Below are 19,809 nucleotides of genomic sequence, written 5' to 3'. Positions count from 1 at the left end.
AAAGATTTTGGACAATCAATTCAAAGCCCAGGACACCGCTGTCACTGATGAAACGAAATTAGAAGTACTCCAGACGAAAGTACATCATAGCATTTACCGGGGAATCGAACAGTGTATGACATTCGATGCAGCTGTGACAGAGCTGAAACGAATTTACATCAAGAAACGAAGTGTGGTTTATTCCCGGCATCTGCTCGCAACGCAGAACCAACAGCCCACGGAGACGCTGGATCATTTCGCACAAGAGCTGCGACGTCTGCTCGCCGATAGTGCTCCGGAGGTACGCACACATGAGCAAGTACAAGATGACCTTGTACGCGATTCTTTTGTCTCGGGGCTCAGCTCCTCAACCGTTAGACAAAGGCTTCTTGAAGCTGAGGACTTGATGCTCACGGAAGCTTTACGGCTAGCTCACGTCGACACTCAGGCTCGGGAACAATCTGACGCGTATGACCACACGCGCGTCACTGCGGGGACGTCTCGTCAAGCCCGACCAGAGAGAGCTACCGCCGAGGACACGGGAGCAGACTCGATATCACTGCCGGAATGCCTGGCCTCTTCCAAGGAGGACCCAGATCCAGGCTTGATGGCAGCCGCAGCTGCGGGACCAAAGCCCGGACGAAACGCTACGTGTTACTTCTGCGGGAATCGACAACATCCCAGGTCAGTGTGCTCGGCTTGTTAAGCGATATGTCATTTGTGTTCGACCAAGGGGAACTTTGCAAAAGTTTGCCGAAAAGCTGCGCGGGGCAAACGAACTCGCTCGACGATGAATGTGCTTATCGCCGAGCAAAAGGGCCGAGCACAGAGCGGGGCGCCTCACCCAACTTTGATGAGAGTCGCACCTCCTCGTGGGCCCCTGGCTGCGCGCTCGACCTTGGTGAGATACATCGGGCCGACAAAACAAATGGCGCAAGCACGACCGAACGCGGAGCGACCGTCCTTGGCCGGTATCCGAACGTCTCATGATGGCTTTGAGACTCCGCGCGTGACACGAGCGCCATCCGGAGGCTGCTCGAACGAACAGAGAACTTTAGCTGGTGTTGGATCTACACGCGAGGCGCGAACGTCTCGCCCGGATGGCCCGATACCTGCAGAACACCTGGCCTGGCTCAGGCCATTATCCCACTTATGATCGAGGGAATTTTTGCTCGGGCTTTAATCAATACGGGGTCTACAGATAGTTATGTCGATCATCGACTGGTGCAAAAACATGGATGGCCGATCCTTGGGACAAGACGTCGGATCTTTATGGCCTCTCAAGGGCTTAGGCTCAGCACAAAAGGGGAATGTCGATTGAAGCTTGTGATAAAGGGACGAATATTTCCAGATGTGCATCTCATGGTCTTACCAGCATTATGTGCCGATATTTTGCGAGGACATGATTTTCTTAAGCGACATGGACGGTTGGAAATGGAATTTGGTGGTACTGATACGCTTGCTGTGTGCGCTCTTGCAGGGATGGAAATTGAGCCGCTGTCGCTGTTCCCCAATATGACCACGGACTGCACACCTGTAGCGGTAAAATTGCGGCGCTACTCACGAGCTGACGCGCAATTCATTGCGGAAGAAACGGCCCAGCTCTTAAAGGAAGGTATCATAGAACCGAGTCGGTCGCCGTGGCGGGCCCAGGTCTTGGTGGTACGAAGTGAGGCGCATCGCAAACGCATGGTAATCGACTATTCGCAGACGATTAATCGATTTACACAGCTGGACGCCTACCCCCTTCCGGGGATGGACGCCCTGGTTCAACAGGTGGCCCAGTACTCGGTCTATAGCACTCTCGATCTGCGTAGTGCGTATCATCAAATCCCCATCTCCGGGGCCGACCACATCTATACCGCGTTTGAATCGTGTCAAAGGCTATACCAGTTCACCCGGCTACCTTTTGGGGTCACGAACGGGGTCTCTTGTTTTCAGAGGGCTATGGACGACCTCATCGCTAAGGAGAACTTGACCGACATCTTTGTATATCTGGACAATCTTACGGTTTGCGGGCATGACCAGGGGCATCATGATGCAAATCTGAAACTCTTCCTCGAGGTCGCGCAGAGGTATCGCCGAACCATGAATGAGGCAAAGTGTCGTTACTCCGTGCGCACGATAGATCTTCTGGGGTACACCGTGACCCATGGCTCTGTTGCTCCAGATAAGGAGCGTCTGCGACCCTTTCTCGATATGGCCCCGCCCTGCGATCGAGCTTCGCTGAAGCGTGCTCTCGGGCTGTTCGCCCATTATTCTAAGTGGGTGCAAAATTTCTCCGCGAAACTCTGCCCACTTGTGGCCTGCGAAGCGTTCCCCATGAGCCCTGCCGCCATGGCTGCTTTTCGGGGCCTTCAGTCCGACATCGCTGGGGCTGCTGTGGCGACGATTGACGAGAACAAATCTTTCGTTTTGGAAAGTGATGCCTCGGATCATGCGATAGCAGCGACTCTCTCCCAGGGGGGGGCGCCCTGTGGCTTTCTTTTCGTGGACTCTCACCTCCGCGGAGCGGAGGCATTCGTCTGTCGAAAAGGAGGCGTACGCGATCGTCGAGTCGATTCGGCGTCCCTACTTGCTCGGACGATGCTTCCAAATCATCACGGACCAACAGAGCGTTGTGTTTATGTACGACACCTTACATGCTCAACGCATTAAGAATGAGAAAATCACTCGCTGGCGTATCGAACTCGCCGACTTCTGCTACACCATCAAATATCGCCCGGGGAGGGATAACCTGGTTGCCGACGCCTTATTGCGGCCGGCTACGTGTGCGGGTCTCATATCTTTGGAGGGTCTGCGCGCTTTGCACGACACTATGTGTCATCCTGGGGTGGCGCGTTTCGCTCATTTTGTGTGTAGTCGTAATCTGCCGTACTCGGTTGAGGACGTTCGCCGGGTCTGTCGCGACTGTGCTGTATGTGCGGAACTCAAACCGCGTTTTTCAACCCTCCCATGGGGACGCTGGTCAGGGCTACTAGACCGTGGGAGCGATTGGCGATGGATTTCAAAGGGTCGCTGCCGGTGTCGAGTAACTCTCGTTATCTGCTCACTATCGTTGATGAGTACTCGCGCTTCCCTTTCGCTTTCACGTGCGCAGATATGACGGCCGCCACAGTTATACGGTGCCTGCAGAACTTGTTTTCAATGTTTGGGAATCCGGCCTACGTGCATACTGATCGAAGTGCGGTGTTCCTGTCCCAGGAAGTGAGGAGCTTCTTACTTCAGCATAATGTCGCTTCTAGCTATACCACCCCGTATAGACCACAGGCGAATGGGCAGGTCGAACGCTTTAATGGGATTATATGGAGGGCCGTCACGCTAAGCCTTAGGACCCTCGGCCGGGGCCTCGATAAATGGGCTTGGTCATTACCTGCGGCGCTGAACTCAATCAGGGCTTTACTATGTATGGCCACCAACCAGACTCCTCACGAACGGATGTTTCATCACCCAAGGAGCTCGGGTAGTATCCGATCTTTACCTAGTTGGCTCGCTGAGCCGGGGCCGGCCTACCTCAAATGCGCAGTTCGCACGAGCAAGTACGAACCCCTAGTGGATAAGGTGCAGGTACTCCAGGCTAATCCCGAGCATGCTCGCGTGATGATGGGAGATGGACGCGAGTCTACTGTCTCCGTACGCCATCTTGCCCCTTGCGGGGCCATCGACCCTTACGGGGACATCGACGAACCGATTTACGAGTCTATGGACTCTCCCGGGGCTCCGCCTATGGAGCATCTGCCGTCCCTCCCGTCGCCAAATACACCCCTGCCTGAAGGCACTGTGGTGCCCCCTCCGACGCCTGCCTCCAGCGGCTACTCCGATGCGGGGGACTCCGGGCTTGGGGATGTAGTACCCGGTAGTTTCCGGACCCGTGCTGGCAGGGCAATTCGCCACCCTGACCGCTACGGATGGACCGACTGACATAGACTGACATCGCTACTCTGCTAATGCTGTCGCATGCTTGATTCCTGCCTAGAGGCAGTGTAGTTCTAACGGCGGGGAGAATGTAATGAAAATGTATCCAAGTTGAACCCAGGTGTGATGCTCGCTTGAACCACTGAGAGGCGTCTCTAGGAACTCGGACGACTGTGGCTCCGGGCCACTCCTGTGACATTTAATCTACTAGGGCATGCCCGTACTATATATATATATAAAATTATATCCCCCCCCCTCTATTTACATGAAATGGTTTGGTCCAAAGCGAACGGCTTGCGAGTACGGTGACAATCCCCCCCCCTCTATTTACATGAAATGGTTTGGTCCAAAGCGAACGGCTTGCGAGTACGGTGTTTTTTATCGGACCCGTGGAATTATAGATAGTAGTTTTAATTAGTTTTAAAACATAGTTTAACGCCAACATAGTTTGCCAACGTGAAATAAATGAATACGCTCTCAAATGTGCCGTCCGAGGCAGAGTGTGTTCGCCACGTTCGGCACACGCGATAGCTCGCTGCTCTCTGATTGGTTGAATCGTTTTTTGGACATAGCTCGGTAAGTAATTGTCCGATTAATATGAAACCTTGAAAAGGCACATCCTCGGGTCCCCAGCAATATACCTGGCAAGTTTAAAGTATATCGGACCCGTGGTTGTCGAGAAACAGCGGTCACAGACAAACAAACAAACAAACAAACAAACACACATACAGAGATTACTGGAATTATAGATAGATGACATGTAGACTCGGATGGTGCGTATATGCAGATAATCTAGGCTCGCTTGCATTGACTGACATTATTGATCCTTCCTATATGATGCCATGATCCTCATATATGTAATGCATGATTGTATTCTACAGGATGTTGCCAGAGATCAGATTGTCATTAAACCTACCTACGGGACAAAGTTGTGGAATTGATTGATCTTCCACTACACTTACCTCCAGGGCTTCAAGCAGGCAGTGCCCCATGCTCGTGTCATTCCCCCATCCTTACCGATGATCTTCCCCCATCCTTACCTTACCAATGATTCCCCCATCCTCCACGGGTGACCCCACTAGTGCATATATATATATATATATATATTGTTACGGTTTTGTGAATAAAGATAACCCCCCTCGTAGTTTGCGTTGAGCAGGCCAGTGAGTTAGGTGTTCTTTGAGCTGAAATACCAAGTGCTAGGCCTGGAACAAGTCTGGCAAGGCCCGAAGGGAGGAGCTGCAGGGGGGAGTGGCCGGTAAGCCGCGAGCAGCCAATCGGAGCCCAAGGGGAGTGGCTCACAACGGCAGCGAGGGGAGGGGCTTGGAACATTCGGGTAAGGCTAGGGAGGGGCCATATAAGACCCTGCCCCGAGCCCCCGCAGCAGAGGTAAGAGTCGGAGTGTCAGACAAGAGCGAGAGAGAGACAGAGCTTGTTCATGCCCGAGTTCGTGGTTTGACACCGTTGTGAGCGCAGTGAGAAAGAGACATTGTCGCAGCACGAGTAAAGTGCCTTGCTTGTTATAGTCGCTGCACACGAACTCTCCCCGTGCCCTGCGCTCTGCGGCTGTATTAATCGCGCTTGTGGAGACGATCCATTCCGGGCCACAGACGCGCGACCTCCTTGCCTGCGCTTCCAGCATACATGCCGTGAACATCGGAGGACCACGCCGGGTGAGCTGTCCGGGAGCGACCGGCGTCAAGGCGCGTTTGGAGAGCGAACTGTTCTTCCTCCTTTTCCCCCAGCATGAGTGAGTGGGCCCGTGTCTGGGATTTAGTTAAGACTGTTGAGCATCTGCTCTATGTCCCTTCCCTTTTATCCGGATCATTGTACATTTATAAATAAACCTGTGTTCTTTCTCCTATTTGATCGTTCCCGTCCTTTCCATCTATTGGCCTAGCATCGCACGAATAAAACCGCTCGAATTGGGTTCAATAAAAGTAATGGCACGAGTCACGTGATACGCAAACTGCTCGGCGTATTCGATGTTCAGTCCCCGTTCTCGTGGCAGCGTGGGTACCAAAGGTACGTGTGGAATCGACCCGATATCCTTTCCCACGCCCGCTATGGGAGTGGCGGCTCGGCCTCGTGGACACGAGGGGGAAAGGGGGTTTAACCCCCCCCCCTCCCCCCCGAACGTCGACGGGCTTCGAGAGATCCGCAACAATATATATATATATATATATATATATATATATATATATATATATATATATATATATATATATATATATATACACAGACTTGGCATTTAATATGGCTTTTTTTTTTTTCTTGACTTGGGTTTACTTTCTGAACTCAGTATATCAATCTGGTGAGTTTCTTTTACGCTTTGGTGATTTCTTTGTCAAAAGAACCATGTCACCGATTGTCTGTCGCAGCAAGAAGTCAATAACAGGATTATATCACAGGTGGCGTGACAAAATGTACGGTCAGGTACATTTGACGATTGGCTTCACAATCGGGTATATAAGGGTTGTTGCGTTCTGTATTAGTGGAAAACAACTGCTGCACGTCTACAAAAGTTATTGCCGCTTCCCCTGGAGATGGTCCGTCAACTCGACAATGCTGTTTGTCATTTAGTGGTGGCTTTACGAAATTCCGGCATGAAACAGTGTGCTATTGCTCGGCAGTATGGCATCACTCAAGGTCAGGTGTCAAAGATCCTGAAACGAAATGCTCAGAGGGGTGTCCCTACTCCAATACCGAGGTCAGGACGTCCCCGCAGAACCACAAGGAGGGATGATCGCCAGCTGCACCGGTTAGTCCGCAATGGCCGTACCAAGTCAGCTAATCGCCTTAGGGCAGAGTGGCAGCAACTGACAAATGTGCCTGTGTCCAGAAGGCTAGTCAACCAACGACTGGTTCAAGCAGGCTATCGTGCCAGGCGTCCCCTGAGAAAGCCACGTCTGACCAGACAACACCGCCAGCGCCAATTGCAGTGGGCCAGAGAGCACCGTCAATGGCAGCCAGGACACTGGAATCACGTGATCTTCAGTGACAAGTCTAGATTTCTGGTCTATCATCAATATGGCCACGTCCGAGTGCGCAGACAAGTGCATGAAGCCTACAACGAAGATTGTAGAGTGCCAAGAGTCCAAGCTGGAGGTGGTGGGGTGACCGTTTGGGCTGCTTTTCATGCAGCGGGCAAAACTGACCTGGTTGTTCTGAATGGAAACCTGAACCAGTTCAAGCACAGGGCCATTCTGGAAGAAACATTGCTTCCATTTGTTCGTGCAGCCTTTCGAGGAAACTATGTCTTCCAAGATGACAATTCACGGCCTCATCGTGCTCGCATGATCCAACACTTTCTTGTTGACCGTGGTGTAGAGCATATGGAGTGGCCTGCCATGTCCCCGGATATGAATCCGATGGAGAACTTGTGGGCAGAATTAACGCGTCAAATCGACAACTTGGACCAGCAGCCTGCCTCTGTGCGTGAATTGCAGCAGGCTATTGTCACTGCATGGCAAGCGATTCCTGTCCAAACCTTGGCAAATCTCGTGAACAGCATGCCTCGACGTGTACATGCTCTCCTGAATGCTCGTGGGGGTTACACGAAGTACTGAACTGTAATTTTACTGTCCGTAATCCCAGTCGTGATTTAACTTTTGTTTTTGTTAAAAAAAATTGGGCTAATGTGCAAAATAAAGAGATACTTAAGGAAAACGCACAGAAGTTTAACACAGTACTGTCCGTGAATTGAGTTCGATATCAGTTTACATCACTTTCAAGGATCAATTTATTTGCTTCGAAATGTCAAATGTGGTTTTTGTTTCTTTTAAAGGTCACATTAACAAAATCTAGAAAAATTTCAACATAATTTCAATGAACTTTTGGTTCTAAGTCATCTTGAAAGGTAAGTTCACCCCCACAAAAAAAATATTCCATATTAAATGCCAAGTCTGTATATATATATATATATATATATATATATATATATATATATATATTGTTGTGGATTTGAAAATTGTGTTTTTTTGTGTGTAAATATCACCCTCCGTGTTGTGTGTAAAGGTCAAAGGTCGTCCTCCTTAGTTACTCCATATACAATCACGTAGCAAATCATAGATTTCCCTCTTAAGTAGTTATCTCCTTATTCTATGTAGTTGAAGGCTCTGTTCCCACTAGTTGACACTGCATTGCACCAAATGACATAAGGTAGCTCCCTTCCATTCCCAAAGCCCCCATTCCCAAAGCCTCCGTTGCCAACTGCATTGGGCGGTTTTCAGCATTTGCCGCCATTGGCCATGTGCTCCGTCTCGGGGAAGAAGGGCGTTGCCCTCCACTCGTCATGAGAAGGTGGAGCCCAGCAAGCCCCCATCAGCCAATCAGGGCTGGTGAGACACCATCACGGGCGTGGCACGGCTTGATCGCGACGGGCCTTATAAAAGGGGGTGGGGAAGGATTGCGAGAGATGCGTCAGAGAGAGAACCCGTCACGCAACGCCCCCCACAAGAGAGATGAGCTTTGACTCCACCACGCAGCTTTGAATCCACCACGCAGCCTTGGAACCATCGCAGCTTTGAACGACCGCAGCTTCGGGGCTTTGACGGCAGTTTCGACCGTGGCCACGAAGGAACGGCGGCTGCTGAACGCGCCGATCGAGAAAGAGCGGCGGCTGCTCACTCCCGGCCCGACCGTGCTCCGGTTCCAGCTGAACCTTCCTCTCCCTCCAGCCATCCACCTCCTGCCATTCCTGTCATCATCCCCCGTGTAAGTGTGCTTGTAGTCTGTCTTTTGTCTCATCCCTGGGTTTAAGTAAGACTGCAGTAGGTAAGCTAATATTTGCACTGTGTCCTTCTGGTTCTTCCATCCTTCTGTATTTATTTTATTATCCTTCCTTCTCCTTGGTTTCTTTAATTGTGTACATATTAGTAATAAATCATATTTGTATTTCCTACCTTTGTTCTTCTTTCCTTTACATCCGTTTCGTCCTTGTCTTTTCCCTCATTGAATACCTGTGGCACGATTTGGCCAACGTTTAGGAATCGGGTCTAGTCGCTTGTTAATGGTTCGTGCCGCGGTTGCTAAACCGCTCGGCAATTAACATCTGTCCGCGGTACGAACGAGGTTGTGCACCTGCCTCTTCGGGGGTAGCTGTGCAACTTCGGGACCACGTCGGTCAGTTATAGACGAGGGGATTAATCCCCCCTCGATAAGGGGTACAGAGGCCGACGTTGGGTTCCGCAACAATATATATATATCCTCTCTCTGGTCTCTCTGTATTTATTCTCTTACTGGTGATTTCAATTGCTGGCCTGCTGCCAGACTGTCAATTTAACCATGCCCTTCCTACTAAAACTGTCAATTTAACCATGCCCTTCCTACTAAAACTGTCAATTTAACCATGCCCTTCCTACTAAAACTGTCAATTTAACCATGCCCTTCCTACTAAAACTGTCAATTTAACCATGCCCTTCCTACTAAAACTGTCAATTTAACCATGCCCTTCCTACTAAAACTGTCAATTTAACCATGCCCTTCCTACTAAAACTGTCAATTTAACCATGCCCTTCCTACTAAAACTGTCAATTTAACCATGCCCATCCTACTAAAACTGTCAATTTAACCATGCCCTTCCTATTAAAACTGTCAATTTAACCATGCCCTTCCTACTAAAACTGTCAATTTAACCATGCCCTTCCTACTAAAACTGTCAATTTAACCATGCCCTTCCTACTAAAACTGTCAATTTAACCATGCCCTTCCTACTAAAACTGTCAATTTAACCATGCTTTGCTCTTGAGGAAAACAAAACGCCTAAAAAACAAACAGGTGGAGACTTCTGGCAACTTATTTTTATGGCTGCAAAAACAATGTTTCATAACAGTCAATTCCCACCATCTGAAGCTTTATGCACACTTGATTCAAACTCTGGAACATTGAAAACCAAATTTGCTTCAGTGACCACCCATAAGCCTTTTTCCAAAGGGTAAAATGATCTCTTGAGGTATATCTTGGCACTTGGCTGTCTTGGCCAAGAACAAATCTTGGCACTTGGCACTTGGCTTGGCTGTGGCACCTTGTATCTTGGCACTTGGCTTGGCTGTGGCACCTATCCTGCCTTTCCTCCACTAGTTGTGAGTGTCAGCTGTGAGTGCAATCACGCTCATGATAACCGTTTACTGCAGCACTCGACAAAAAAGCAGATCCATCAAACATCATTCGCCCATGCTCCGTCCCGACTTATGCCTGCCCTTCCGTTGCTTTCTTGTAGTTGCGAACCTCCCCTCTCCTTCCTTCCTGCTTCTCCTAGCTATGCAAAGGTCCATTTTGTATCTTTTGAACTTCTTTTCTGTATTCATCTTAATGCATAACTGTCTTATTTGTAACGAGCAAAGGTACCCGGCATTGCTGGGCAAGGCAACGTCGCTTCGTTGACAGGAATATTAACAGAGGGGGAGACAGAGAAGGGGAGGGGGAGAGAAAGGAGGGAGGAAAAGGTGAGTTAAAATGAGGGTGTGAGGCCATCGGGTAATGTACGTAAAAAATATAAACAAAGCGCGGTCTCCTGTATCGCCTTGGCTTGCAAAAGCAGCATGTAGAGTGCACTCCCATTAATCATCTTCAAAAAATGAGTGAGTACAATCATTTACCCAAACATCCAGTTTTCATTCATGCACTTCCTTCGTGTTCCCTTAATGTAAATGCAAAGTTTGGGACCACTAGTTTTCATGGTTTTGGAGTTATGGAGGAGACGCACTGATACACCGACACACATTGCCTTTTATTATTTTAGATTTTATCAGCACCAACACCGTCGTGGTTTCCATGTTCCAAACAGCTGAATCCCCACTATCTACCTATCTCAAAGATGGGGATTCATCTCGATACGAGTGTGACAAATTCACTGCGGCACTCTGCTCATTTGGAATGAAATTAGATGCTGTTCTGACAAATGGAACGCGTCTTTCAACCTTGGCAAATCACTCGGTCTCACACTGTTGCTCCAGAAGAATCATCAAATTTATCCATCCGTTTCCACAGCAAGCCACTGGAAGAGGTTAACCACTGGAGCTGGTGAAGCATCGTGAACTTTTACGCTTGAAACATCAGCTAAGCCATTTCCTGTTCTGACCCTCTAGCAAAGTTGGCCTCCAAAGCCAGTCACAGATTAGGCACTGTCTGTTGTTCCAAGTCAATCCTTGGGGAAAAAAAACAAAAAACAGAACTATTCAACATCGTACAAAGCCTTTGTCCATAGCTCATTGGAATAATGTTCCTCCCTATGGGCTGATGCTCCCCCGTCACAACTGCCTCTTGAGGAAGGATTCTGTGGAATTAAAGCTCTCGACAATGTGGGCATCTCCTGCATTAAAGCACAAGCACAACACAAGCTCCTCCATCACACCTCCCCCCTTATAGGGAGAGGTTGTAGGCCTCTTTTTCGAGCACCTCTCCACTGGTCTTGCACCCTCTTCAGTCTCAGCTCTCAATTATCCCCAGCTCTACCAGCAATCTCTTCCTGGTTATCTCACAAAACCCGGGCCCACCTCCACTCATCTGTTCATCTTTTCTCCCGTTTGCAAACCAGAAATGGTTCAATCCTAACCTTCCCTCCAGGGCTTTAAGCAAGTATTACAGCACCATCCTTCTTACTTACTTGCAGATTGCTGAGTTTCATCCACTCCTCACCTCGTTTTCTGTTTATTACCTGCAAAATCGAAGATTTTTCAAGTATATTGGTCGGTTGTGTTTGTGGTTCTGTCTGTTTGTTTGTTTGCTTGTCTGTTTGTTTGTCACCGGCCTACAGGTCACAATTTTCAACCAAACTTCACCAAATGGTAGAGTTGGTCAAATGCCAGAAGCCTATTGTTTTTGGGGTCAATAGGTCAAAAGGTCAACATAGGCCAAAGGTCACCAACATTGCTAAATTTCTAAAATCCTCAATTTTCATCCGATTGACTTGAAATTTGAAGACCACTTGCATATCTGGTCACTGAATTCAACCACCAAGTATTTTTGAGGTCAACATAGGCTAAATGGTCAACATAGGCCAAATTTCTAAAATCCTCAATTTTCATCCAATTGACTTGAAATTTGAAGAAGACTTGCATATCTGGTCACTGAATTCAACCACTAAGTATCTTTGAGGTCAACATAGGCCAAATGGTCAACATAGGCCAAATTTCTAAAATCCTCAATTCTCATCCAATTGACTTGAAATTTGAAGAAGACTTGCATATCTGGTCACTGAATTCAACCACTAAGTATCTTTGAGGTCAACATAGGCCAAATGGTCAACATAGGCCAAATTTCTAAAATCCTCAATTTTCATCCAATTGACTTGAAATTTGAAGAAGACTTGCATATCTGGTCACTGAATTCAACCACTAAGTATCTTTGAGGTCAACATAGGCCAAATGGTCAACATAGGCCAAATTTCTAAAATCCTCAATTTTCATCCAATTGACTTGAAATTTGAAGAAGACTTGCATATCTGGTCACTGAATTCAACCACTAAGTATCTTTGAGGTCAACATAGGCCAAATTTCTAAAATCCTCAATTCTCATCCAATTGACTTGAAATTTTAAAAGGACTTGCATATCTGGTCACTGAATTCTTGATGAAATGGACAATTTGCTGTATCAATGGAATTTTTTTTCTTGTGGAGGGAGGGGGGGGGGCGTATTTTGCAAGTATCGTGCTACGCATGACGTCTTCTTGTTTATTCCATTGCTTGTATCACCCACCTAATATTTCACTGCCCCACTGTCAGTATGCTGCCTGTTTTCCCTGTCACCTCACTCGTTCATGAACATAAACTCTGTTTTTAAAACAACAAGACCAAAAATCTAACAGTGGCGTAGCCGGGCTTGTAAAATATTATAAACCACAAACACACATGATTAGCTTTTCAAACAGTCACTAATGCTGTTTATAACATTAAATAAATAAATTTGGAGGAATCCCGACATCCATGAGGTATGTTCTACTTACAGAACTGAGCAAAGATCTACTGTAATTTATATACCCCACAAGGGTAGGAGGGTGTGCTCATTTACCAAGCAGCTAGCTAGTGCTTGCCAAGCCAGCCGTTCCTTAAGGGTTTTGAATGGAGTGCTTGCTCAAATGCTTAAGCCACTTGCCGATCTCTCCACAAGAACCTTGGTAAATGAACACACACCCAATGTTCTTGAGACCCGATCACAGAGAGACTGTAATCTATCTACCCCAAAGAGGAATGACCTTTCCTGCCACTCTCAAAGTGAGCGGGTGTTTACGTCGGCCGTAATGACATCATATAGGTATTATGACGTAGCATGAAGGCCGGACACAAAACTTCCGCTACTTTAATATATATATAGGATAAATATTTAACCTCCAGTATCGTTGCAGTCACTACTAAGGGATTAGTGTTATGATTAGATTTACTATAATAAGAACGTTATGTTATTATTACGAAAATTATATTATTGTTTAAAAACCAAGGTGAATTCCTTACTTCAATCCATTAACTTTCCATTCATGACATTGGGATTAAAGTGTTATGGTTATATTTACTATAATATTATTATTATTACGAAAACGATACTACCGAAACGATACCACTGTATGAAGAAACTTGGATTTAATTTGTCCGAAGCGGACGGTGAGTCATAACGCCTAAGGCCTATACATACGTGTCGTTGGAAGAGCCGTAACACCGATGCTTTCGATATTTGATGGTCATTTTAACAATCGGTTTGTTTGTGTTTCACTGAATGAAAAACGTAAGGTAGAGCATGGAGATTGTGATATATGACAGGTTCGACGATATGTTCGGCATATAAATCAAAATGGCGGTGCATGGAGAGTCAGCTGCAGCACCACCGTAATGACATCAGACGTAATCACATCACCCTGTCATGTGACCATATTCTCAGCTCTGATTGGTATACGTTTGAGGGGACATACATGCATACATACATACATACATACATAGTACATACGGACAAACACGGTTCTAGACGGCTCTGCCCGATGGGATACGCCGTAAAAATTAAGGTGAAAAGGGTGCATATATACACAAAGAATTAAGTTAAGCACCCCCCCCCGTTTTTTTACAACCTCGCACATTACAAGTTTGTTGTCGTCAAAACAGTGTAATATACCCATGATATTGCTATATTTTCTGGAGAAGTGATATTATGGTCACATAAAAACATAACAACCATGCCGTTTTCAATATTTTATTCTGAATAATTTAAGGTGAAATTTTTTGGGAATTTTAGGCATATTTTCACCTCAATTTAAGTATGGAGCTATAGGTCCATCACGGACAGTGTGGATGACGTTTATGTTTTCTAACGTACAGTCATTGTTCTGAGAAGACCTCTAGCGATCTTTGCGTCAATAACGTGTGTAGGACCCACGTGATCGGATCACTGACTCAACCCTACGTCTCATAGACCCTGTAAGCCGTCGTATGCGTTGCTGTGGCAGGTTGTTCCATTCCCGATGTAATGCACGTTCCAATTCATCCAGATTGGCTATTGGAGGGACCATCTTCGCAATTTGTCGTCCCAACATGTCCCAAACGTGCTCGAGGGGGTTCAACCTGCCACAGCAACGCATACGACGGCTTACAGGGTCTATGAGACGTAGGGTTGAGTCAGTGATCCGATCACGTGGGTCCTACACACGTTATTGACGCAAAGATCGCTAGAGGTCTTCTCAGAACAATGACTGTACGTTAGAAAACATAAACGTCATCCACACTGTCCGTGATGGACCTATAGCTCCATACTTAAATTGAGGTGAAAATATGCCTAAAATTCCCAAAAAATTTCACCTTAAATTATTCAGAATAAAATATTGAAAACGGCATGATTGTTATGTTTTTATGTGACCATAATATCACTTCTCCAGAAAATATAGCAATATCATGGGTATATTACACTGTTTTGACGACAACAAACTTGTAATGTGCGAGGTTGTAAAAAAACGGGGGGGGGTGCTTAACTTAATTCTTTGTGTATATAAGAAATATTGGATTATTGGGGGTAGATCTAGAAATAGATAAAGGGAGTATATACTTGTACCCTACTGCAAAGCCGCAATGAGCCGGTGAAGCCAAAGCCTCTTGCCACTATTTTACCCATCACTATGGCATCAGTAGGTTAGGTAGTTGGTAGTAGGTAGGTGTAGTAGGTACCGTACCTCGTTCAAAATGACATCATTTGCATTCTGGATGAGATTAAAATTCATAAAATTTCCTTCTTGATTAATTCGGTGAATTCCGTCTCAACTTCGGATATTTCCGGCTGTGAAAAACTATCCCCTACGGCCAGAGATTTCTAAAAAATAATTCTTCGTCAATTTTAGAATATTTGATGCCGTTTTCAGCCTCTGAAACGTGTGATAAGCTTTTTTGAAATATGCTTTCAAATGCTCGAATCTCATTGGTTCCGGTGTTGGGTGACGATTTTCGCTGAAGATAACCAGGACCCGCCCGTGCGGGCCCGGGAACGAGGTTGGTCTTAAAGTATTTTAATTACAAATTAGAGGTGCATAAGATTGTGAATCAAAAAAAGACGGGTGAAACAAACACCCGATTGAACTTTTTCGCAATTTTTTATGCATACTTCCGCATCCGCAAGATGCCGGCCTCCATGGAGCGATTTGGTGCGTCAAAGCTTCGAAATTCTCAAAGGATTCAGCAAAATCTGGCTTTTCAACATAATACGTACGCGTTCATTCACAACACCAGCTTCACCGGCTATAAGGAAGGAAAAATTCAGACAATGGATAAACAAGGAAGAATTACAGAGGCATATTACCAAAAAAAAAAGTGAGAGTTGAGGTTCATAAGCAAGCAAAATGAGGGGGGGGGGGCAGGGAGGGGTCAATGTATCAGCAAGGAAGGATGACAGGGACAAGAGCATCACAGAAGGAAAGGGACGGTGTACAAGTAAAAAATAAAGAAGAGAGGTGACAAAAGATGTATGGGAGACATAGGGGCCTACTGGCAAAGTGGCATGGGTGGGGTGGAGTGGGGGGGGGGGGGGGGGTGGGGGGAGAGGGGAAATCATGAGATTGCCAAAGCAAAGCCAAAAATACGAGGACTGACCTTAAGGTGTATGCAGTGTCCTGGCCGCTCAGATAAGACAGGAGCAGCCACAGCAAACACTCTTCCACCTAAGTGTTGTAGCATCTGCTCCATCTATTCCAGCTGTGCAGCTGCGGTGACGTGCACTCCATCTGGAGCTAGCAGCACAAATGCAGAGGTCAACAGCAGTTCTGGCCATGATTGGCAGCTAGACGTGCCAGGTAAGCCATCTAGACATGAAAGAGAAGTGCCAGGCTGGGGAAGTCGCAAAGGTGGGTACGGAAGTTTATCCGAGACCACAAGCACAGAGCCTCCAGGACGAGCACGAAGGAAGGAAGCCGCAGTGTCTGGTACACCATTGGCAAAGTCTTCAAATTCACGCAACACAAGAGTAGTTCCAATAACAGTCTTAGATGGGCCGCAGTATGGAAACCATGCACCTAGAGTTCCAGCATGGCCATCCTTATTGTGCTTTCCACTTATAGAATACATTACAGCAAGGTTTACAGCAATGGCAATGAACAGAATCCATTGCAATCTGGACAGCCTCACGCTTGTAATAGTCTCAGGCCACTCCAGAAATCACCACTTTCTCAGAGCATACCAATTTAAAAAAAACAAAAAACATTTCTTCAAGGATTGACCTTTATAGCAGAAAAAAAATTGGGGAAGAGTCATGTGGAATATAACATTACGAGCACAATTCCTTCACTACTTAACGGTGTTGAGACGATCGCACAATAACGTATGAAAGAAAATTGAGATATTATACTGCGATGGAGAAAGTAAGACTTTCAAATGTCAAGAAATTAGAGATCTTGACTCACTTTGTAGATTTCACTGGACATCGTGTCCAATTTTTATAGCACAGGATAATAATTTGTATTTTTAACTTTCAACTGATAGTAATTTAGGCATTTCTGACGCATGTGCAGAATGTCAGATGTTGGTGTGTTTTACGCATGTCACTTCTCTCTCGAGGTTTGATCCATCTGGTGCAATAATGAGAGGATGCGTGCATTGTTCGTTTCCAGCACTTGGCCACCCATCACCGTTTCCTCCAGGATCACGTGCACTTTATCCAAGTGGAATAATATCTTTGGATCATGTCAAGAACTGCACCAGACACCATGAATGTATTTTTTTTTTTTACATACCACCTCCTAGTACTAGAACGAAGTACCAATTTCTGGCCAACTTGCAAAGCATACTAATTGGAATGGGTGATGACAACGACAACAACATATTATTAATACAGTATCTACAAGGTGTTTCTATTTGAAGTACAATGAGCTGATACTCTACGCCCCCCGCCTTTTGGGTGGCATTAATAGACCTGTGTAATATGAAAGCTAAATCTTGAATGGGTTTTGAAATATCACAAATACAAGCCAAGTTACCAAGATGGTTGCCCTGGCAACATAATTCAACCAATCACAGCTGTGATCTAATCAGGTTGAGATAATGTCATGAGGAATAGATATCTGCAATACAAAAGCTAAATGTTCAATGCTTTTTGAAATATCGCGTGCAAAGTACATGGACGAATGATCGGTCAGTCTGACCGAGCTCATTTCAATGACCCTTGGATCTTGTTGAATGACCGACCTTGTTGGAGGGGCAGGGGACAATGACTAATTCATTCCGACAAACACCAAGTTGTATCAACACGTTAAAGGAGCAGACAATAATAGGGCTAAGTAGGTCAAATGACGTCAGTGACCTAATTAAGGAAATGGGTCAAATAGATCCAGCTTTACTTAGGTCAGTGTGATCTAGTTTGCACAAAGGCTTCTAGAACAGATTGGAATGGGTGATGGGTAACCCCTGCTCTAGCGGGGAAAATGGCCTTAAAACGATCATTCACTCATTCATTCTTCTAGAACACTTCTAGAACAAGCCCTGGTGTTGGGCTGGCGGCTAGGGTGCCGGCATAGGATCCTAGGATCCTGGGTTCGAATCCCGGTCGATCGCTGAATTAACGCCAGGGGGGTTGACTCAGCCTGTCATCCTTCCGAGGTCGGCTAATTGAGTACCAGTTCACTGGTAATTCCCTGTTTGTCGTAAAAGGCGACAAAAACGGTTGGCGGCAGGAAGGGCATCCGGCCGTAAAACATTGCTTCAAAAAGGGGACCGAAAAACAACAACAACCACGGTCCCCGAAAAAGGCCAACCCCCGCTTGGCGGGGAAAAATGGCCTCTAAAGGTGGTTTTTTAAAATTTTTATTCTTCTAGAACAGAACACATTTGAAGGTAAGAACAGGGATGAAAATACTAAGGAAAATCGGATCAGGATAGGTCAGTGCGACCTAGTTTCCAAAAGGATTTGTGTGACAACTAAAGTGTGTCAGCATGTTAAAAGGCATAAATAGAAAAGGAAAAAAAACAAAAGAAACTTGACCTATGTTGCCCTATCTCTCTCTGCCTGTTTAAATATGCTTCTCCAAGGGTTTTGTGGCTTGATAGCATTTCCAAATTAGCATCCAAATCCTGCAAAGTAGTGGTCATTTCACGTTAGGCATCCCCTACACACCCACATCCCATAAGTGAAACTTTATACACTTTCAACACGTTCTCTTTGCTAACCCACCCCCTAACCATCCTTGCTCTCTCTCTTTCTCTTTCCCCCACCTCTTTCTCCCTCACCCCTCTCCCTCTCTCCTCACCCCTCTCCCTCTCTCCCCACCCCTCTCCCTCTCTCCCCACCCCTGCCCCTCTCTCCCCACCCCTGCCCCTCTCTCCCCACCCCTGCCCCTCTCTCCCCACCCCTGTCCCTCTCCCCCCACCCCTGCCCCTCTCCCCACCCCTGCCCCTCTCCCCACCCCTGCCCCTCTCCCTCTCCCCACCCCTGCCCCTCCCTCCCCACCCCTCCCCCTCTCCAACCCTGCCCCTCCCCCCACCCCTACCCCCTCTCCCCACCCTTCCCCCTCTCCCACCGTTGCCCCTCTCTCTCTCCCCACCCCTGCCCCTCCCTCCCCACCGTTGCCCCTCTCCCTCTCCCCACCCCTCTCCCTCTCCCCACCCCTCCCCCTCTCCAACCCTGCCCCTCTCTCTCTCCCCACCCCTCCCCCTCTCCAACCCTGCCCTTCTCTCTCTCCCCACCCCTCCCCCTCTCCAACCCTGCCCTTCCCCCTCTCCCCACCGTTGCCCCTCTCTCTCTCCCCACCCCTGCCCCTCCCTCCCCACCGTTGCCCCTCTCCCTCTCCCCACCCCTCTCCCTTTCCCCACCCCTCCCCCTCTCCAACCCTGCCCCTCCCCCCACCCCTACCCCCTCTCCCCACCCTTCCCCCTCTCCCCACCGTTGCCCCTCTCCCCACCGTTGCCCCTCTCTCTCTATAACCCCTCTCCCTCTTCCCTACCCCTCTCCCTCTTCCCTACCCCTCTGTCTCTCCTCCAATTCCCCCACCCCCCTCCACTCCCTCCCCTTCTCTCAATGATGAATTCTCATATCTATATCTACATTTCATATTACACAGGTCTATTCAATTTATCGTATCTATATCTACATCCAGATTTGCCTCTTCACCAAAATCTAATCATTTCGTCCTTGTTACACACCCAACCTGTCCACCAAATTTCATCTGAATCCGTCCACAACTTTTTTGAGATACCCAGCTCACAGATAAACAACAGACACAGACAGGGGCATGGGCGGACTGGCCATAGGGCATTTGGGCAATGCCCGGTGGGCTGGGACCGCTGGGTAAAAAATGGGCCGCTGGGCTGGATAAAAAAACTGCTGAAAAAAAATTTGTCACGGAAAACTTCTGGCTCTGCCTCCATCCCCGGGGGTTCCCCGCTAAATATGAAAAGTTCAAAAGGTCGCCCCTGACGCCTCATTATAATTACTAGCAACGTACCCGCCCAGTAACACGTACCA

At 47.3% G+C, this 19,809-nt stretch overlaps 2 protein-coding genes across 5 annotated transcripts in view; both read right to left on the bottom strand.

Annotated features, from left to right (window-relative positions):
• LOC144892464 (ribitol 5-phosphate transferase FKRP-like) overlaps nt 1–16,087 on the bottom strand; it is a 55,362-nt gene extending 39,275 nt beyond the window's left edge. The window contains 1 exon segment of the mRNA XM_078779446.1: nt 15,951–16,087. Within this exon segment, the coding sequence (XP_078635572.1) occupies nt 15,951–16,043 (93 nt within the window). The 5' untranslated portion in view covers nt 16,044–16,087.
• Nucleotides 15,432–19,809, bottom strand: part of LOC137426430 (AP-4 complex subunit sigma-1-like) — a 41,057-nt gene continuing 36,679 nt past the window's right edge. The window contains exons 4-5 of one of the 4 annotated variants that reach the window (XR_013623692.1): nt 15,951–16,087; nt 15,432–15,599 (exon numbers count right to left, since the gene is read on the bottom strand). Coding sequence is in view for 3 of the 4 variants with exons in the window: in XM_068114966.2 (XP_067971067.1) it covers nt 16,895–17,026 (132 nt within the window). In the remaining variant the exon portion in view is untranslated. The other 3 variants (XM_078779447.1, XM_068114966.2, XM_078779448.1) reach the window with 3 other exon arrangements.

The sequence above is a fragment of the Myxine glutinosa genome, chromosome 5 (assembly GCF_964187855.1).
Source record: "Myxine glutinosa chromosome 5, kmMyxGlut1.1, whole genome shotgun sequence".
NCBI lineage: Eukaryota > Metazoa > Chordata > Myxini > Myxiniformes > Myxinidae > Myxine > Myxine glutinosa.
Note: the sequence above shows the minus strand (reverse complement) of the source record. Positions and strands in the feature narration are given on the sequence as shown.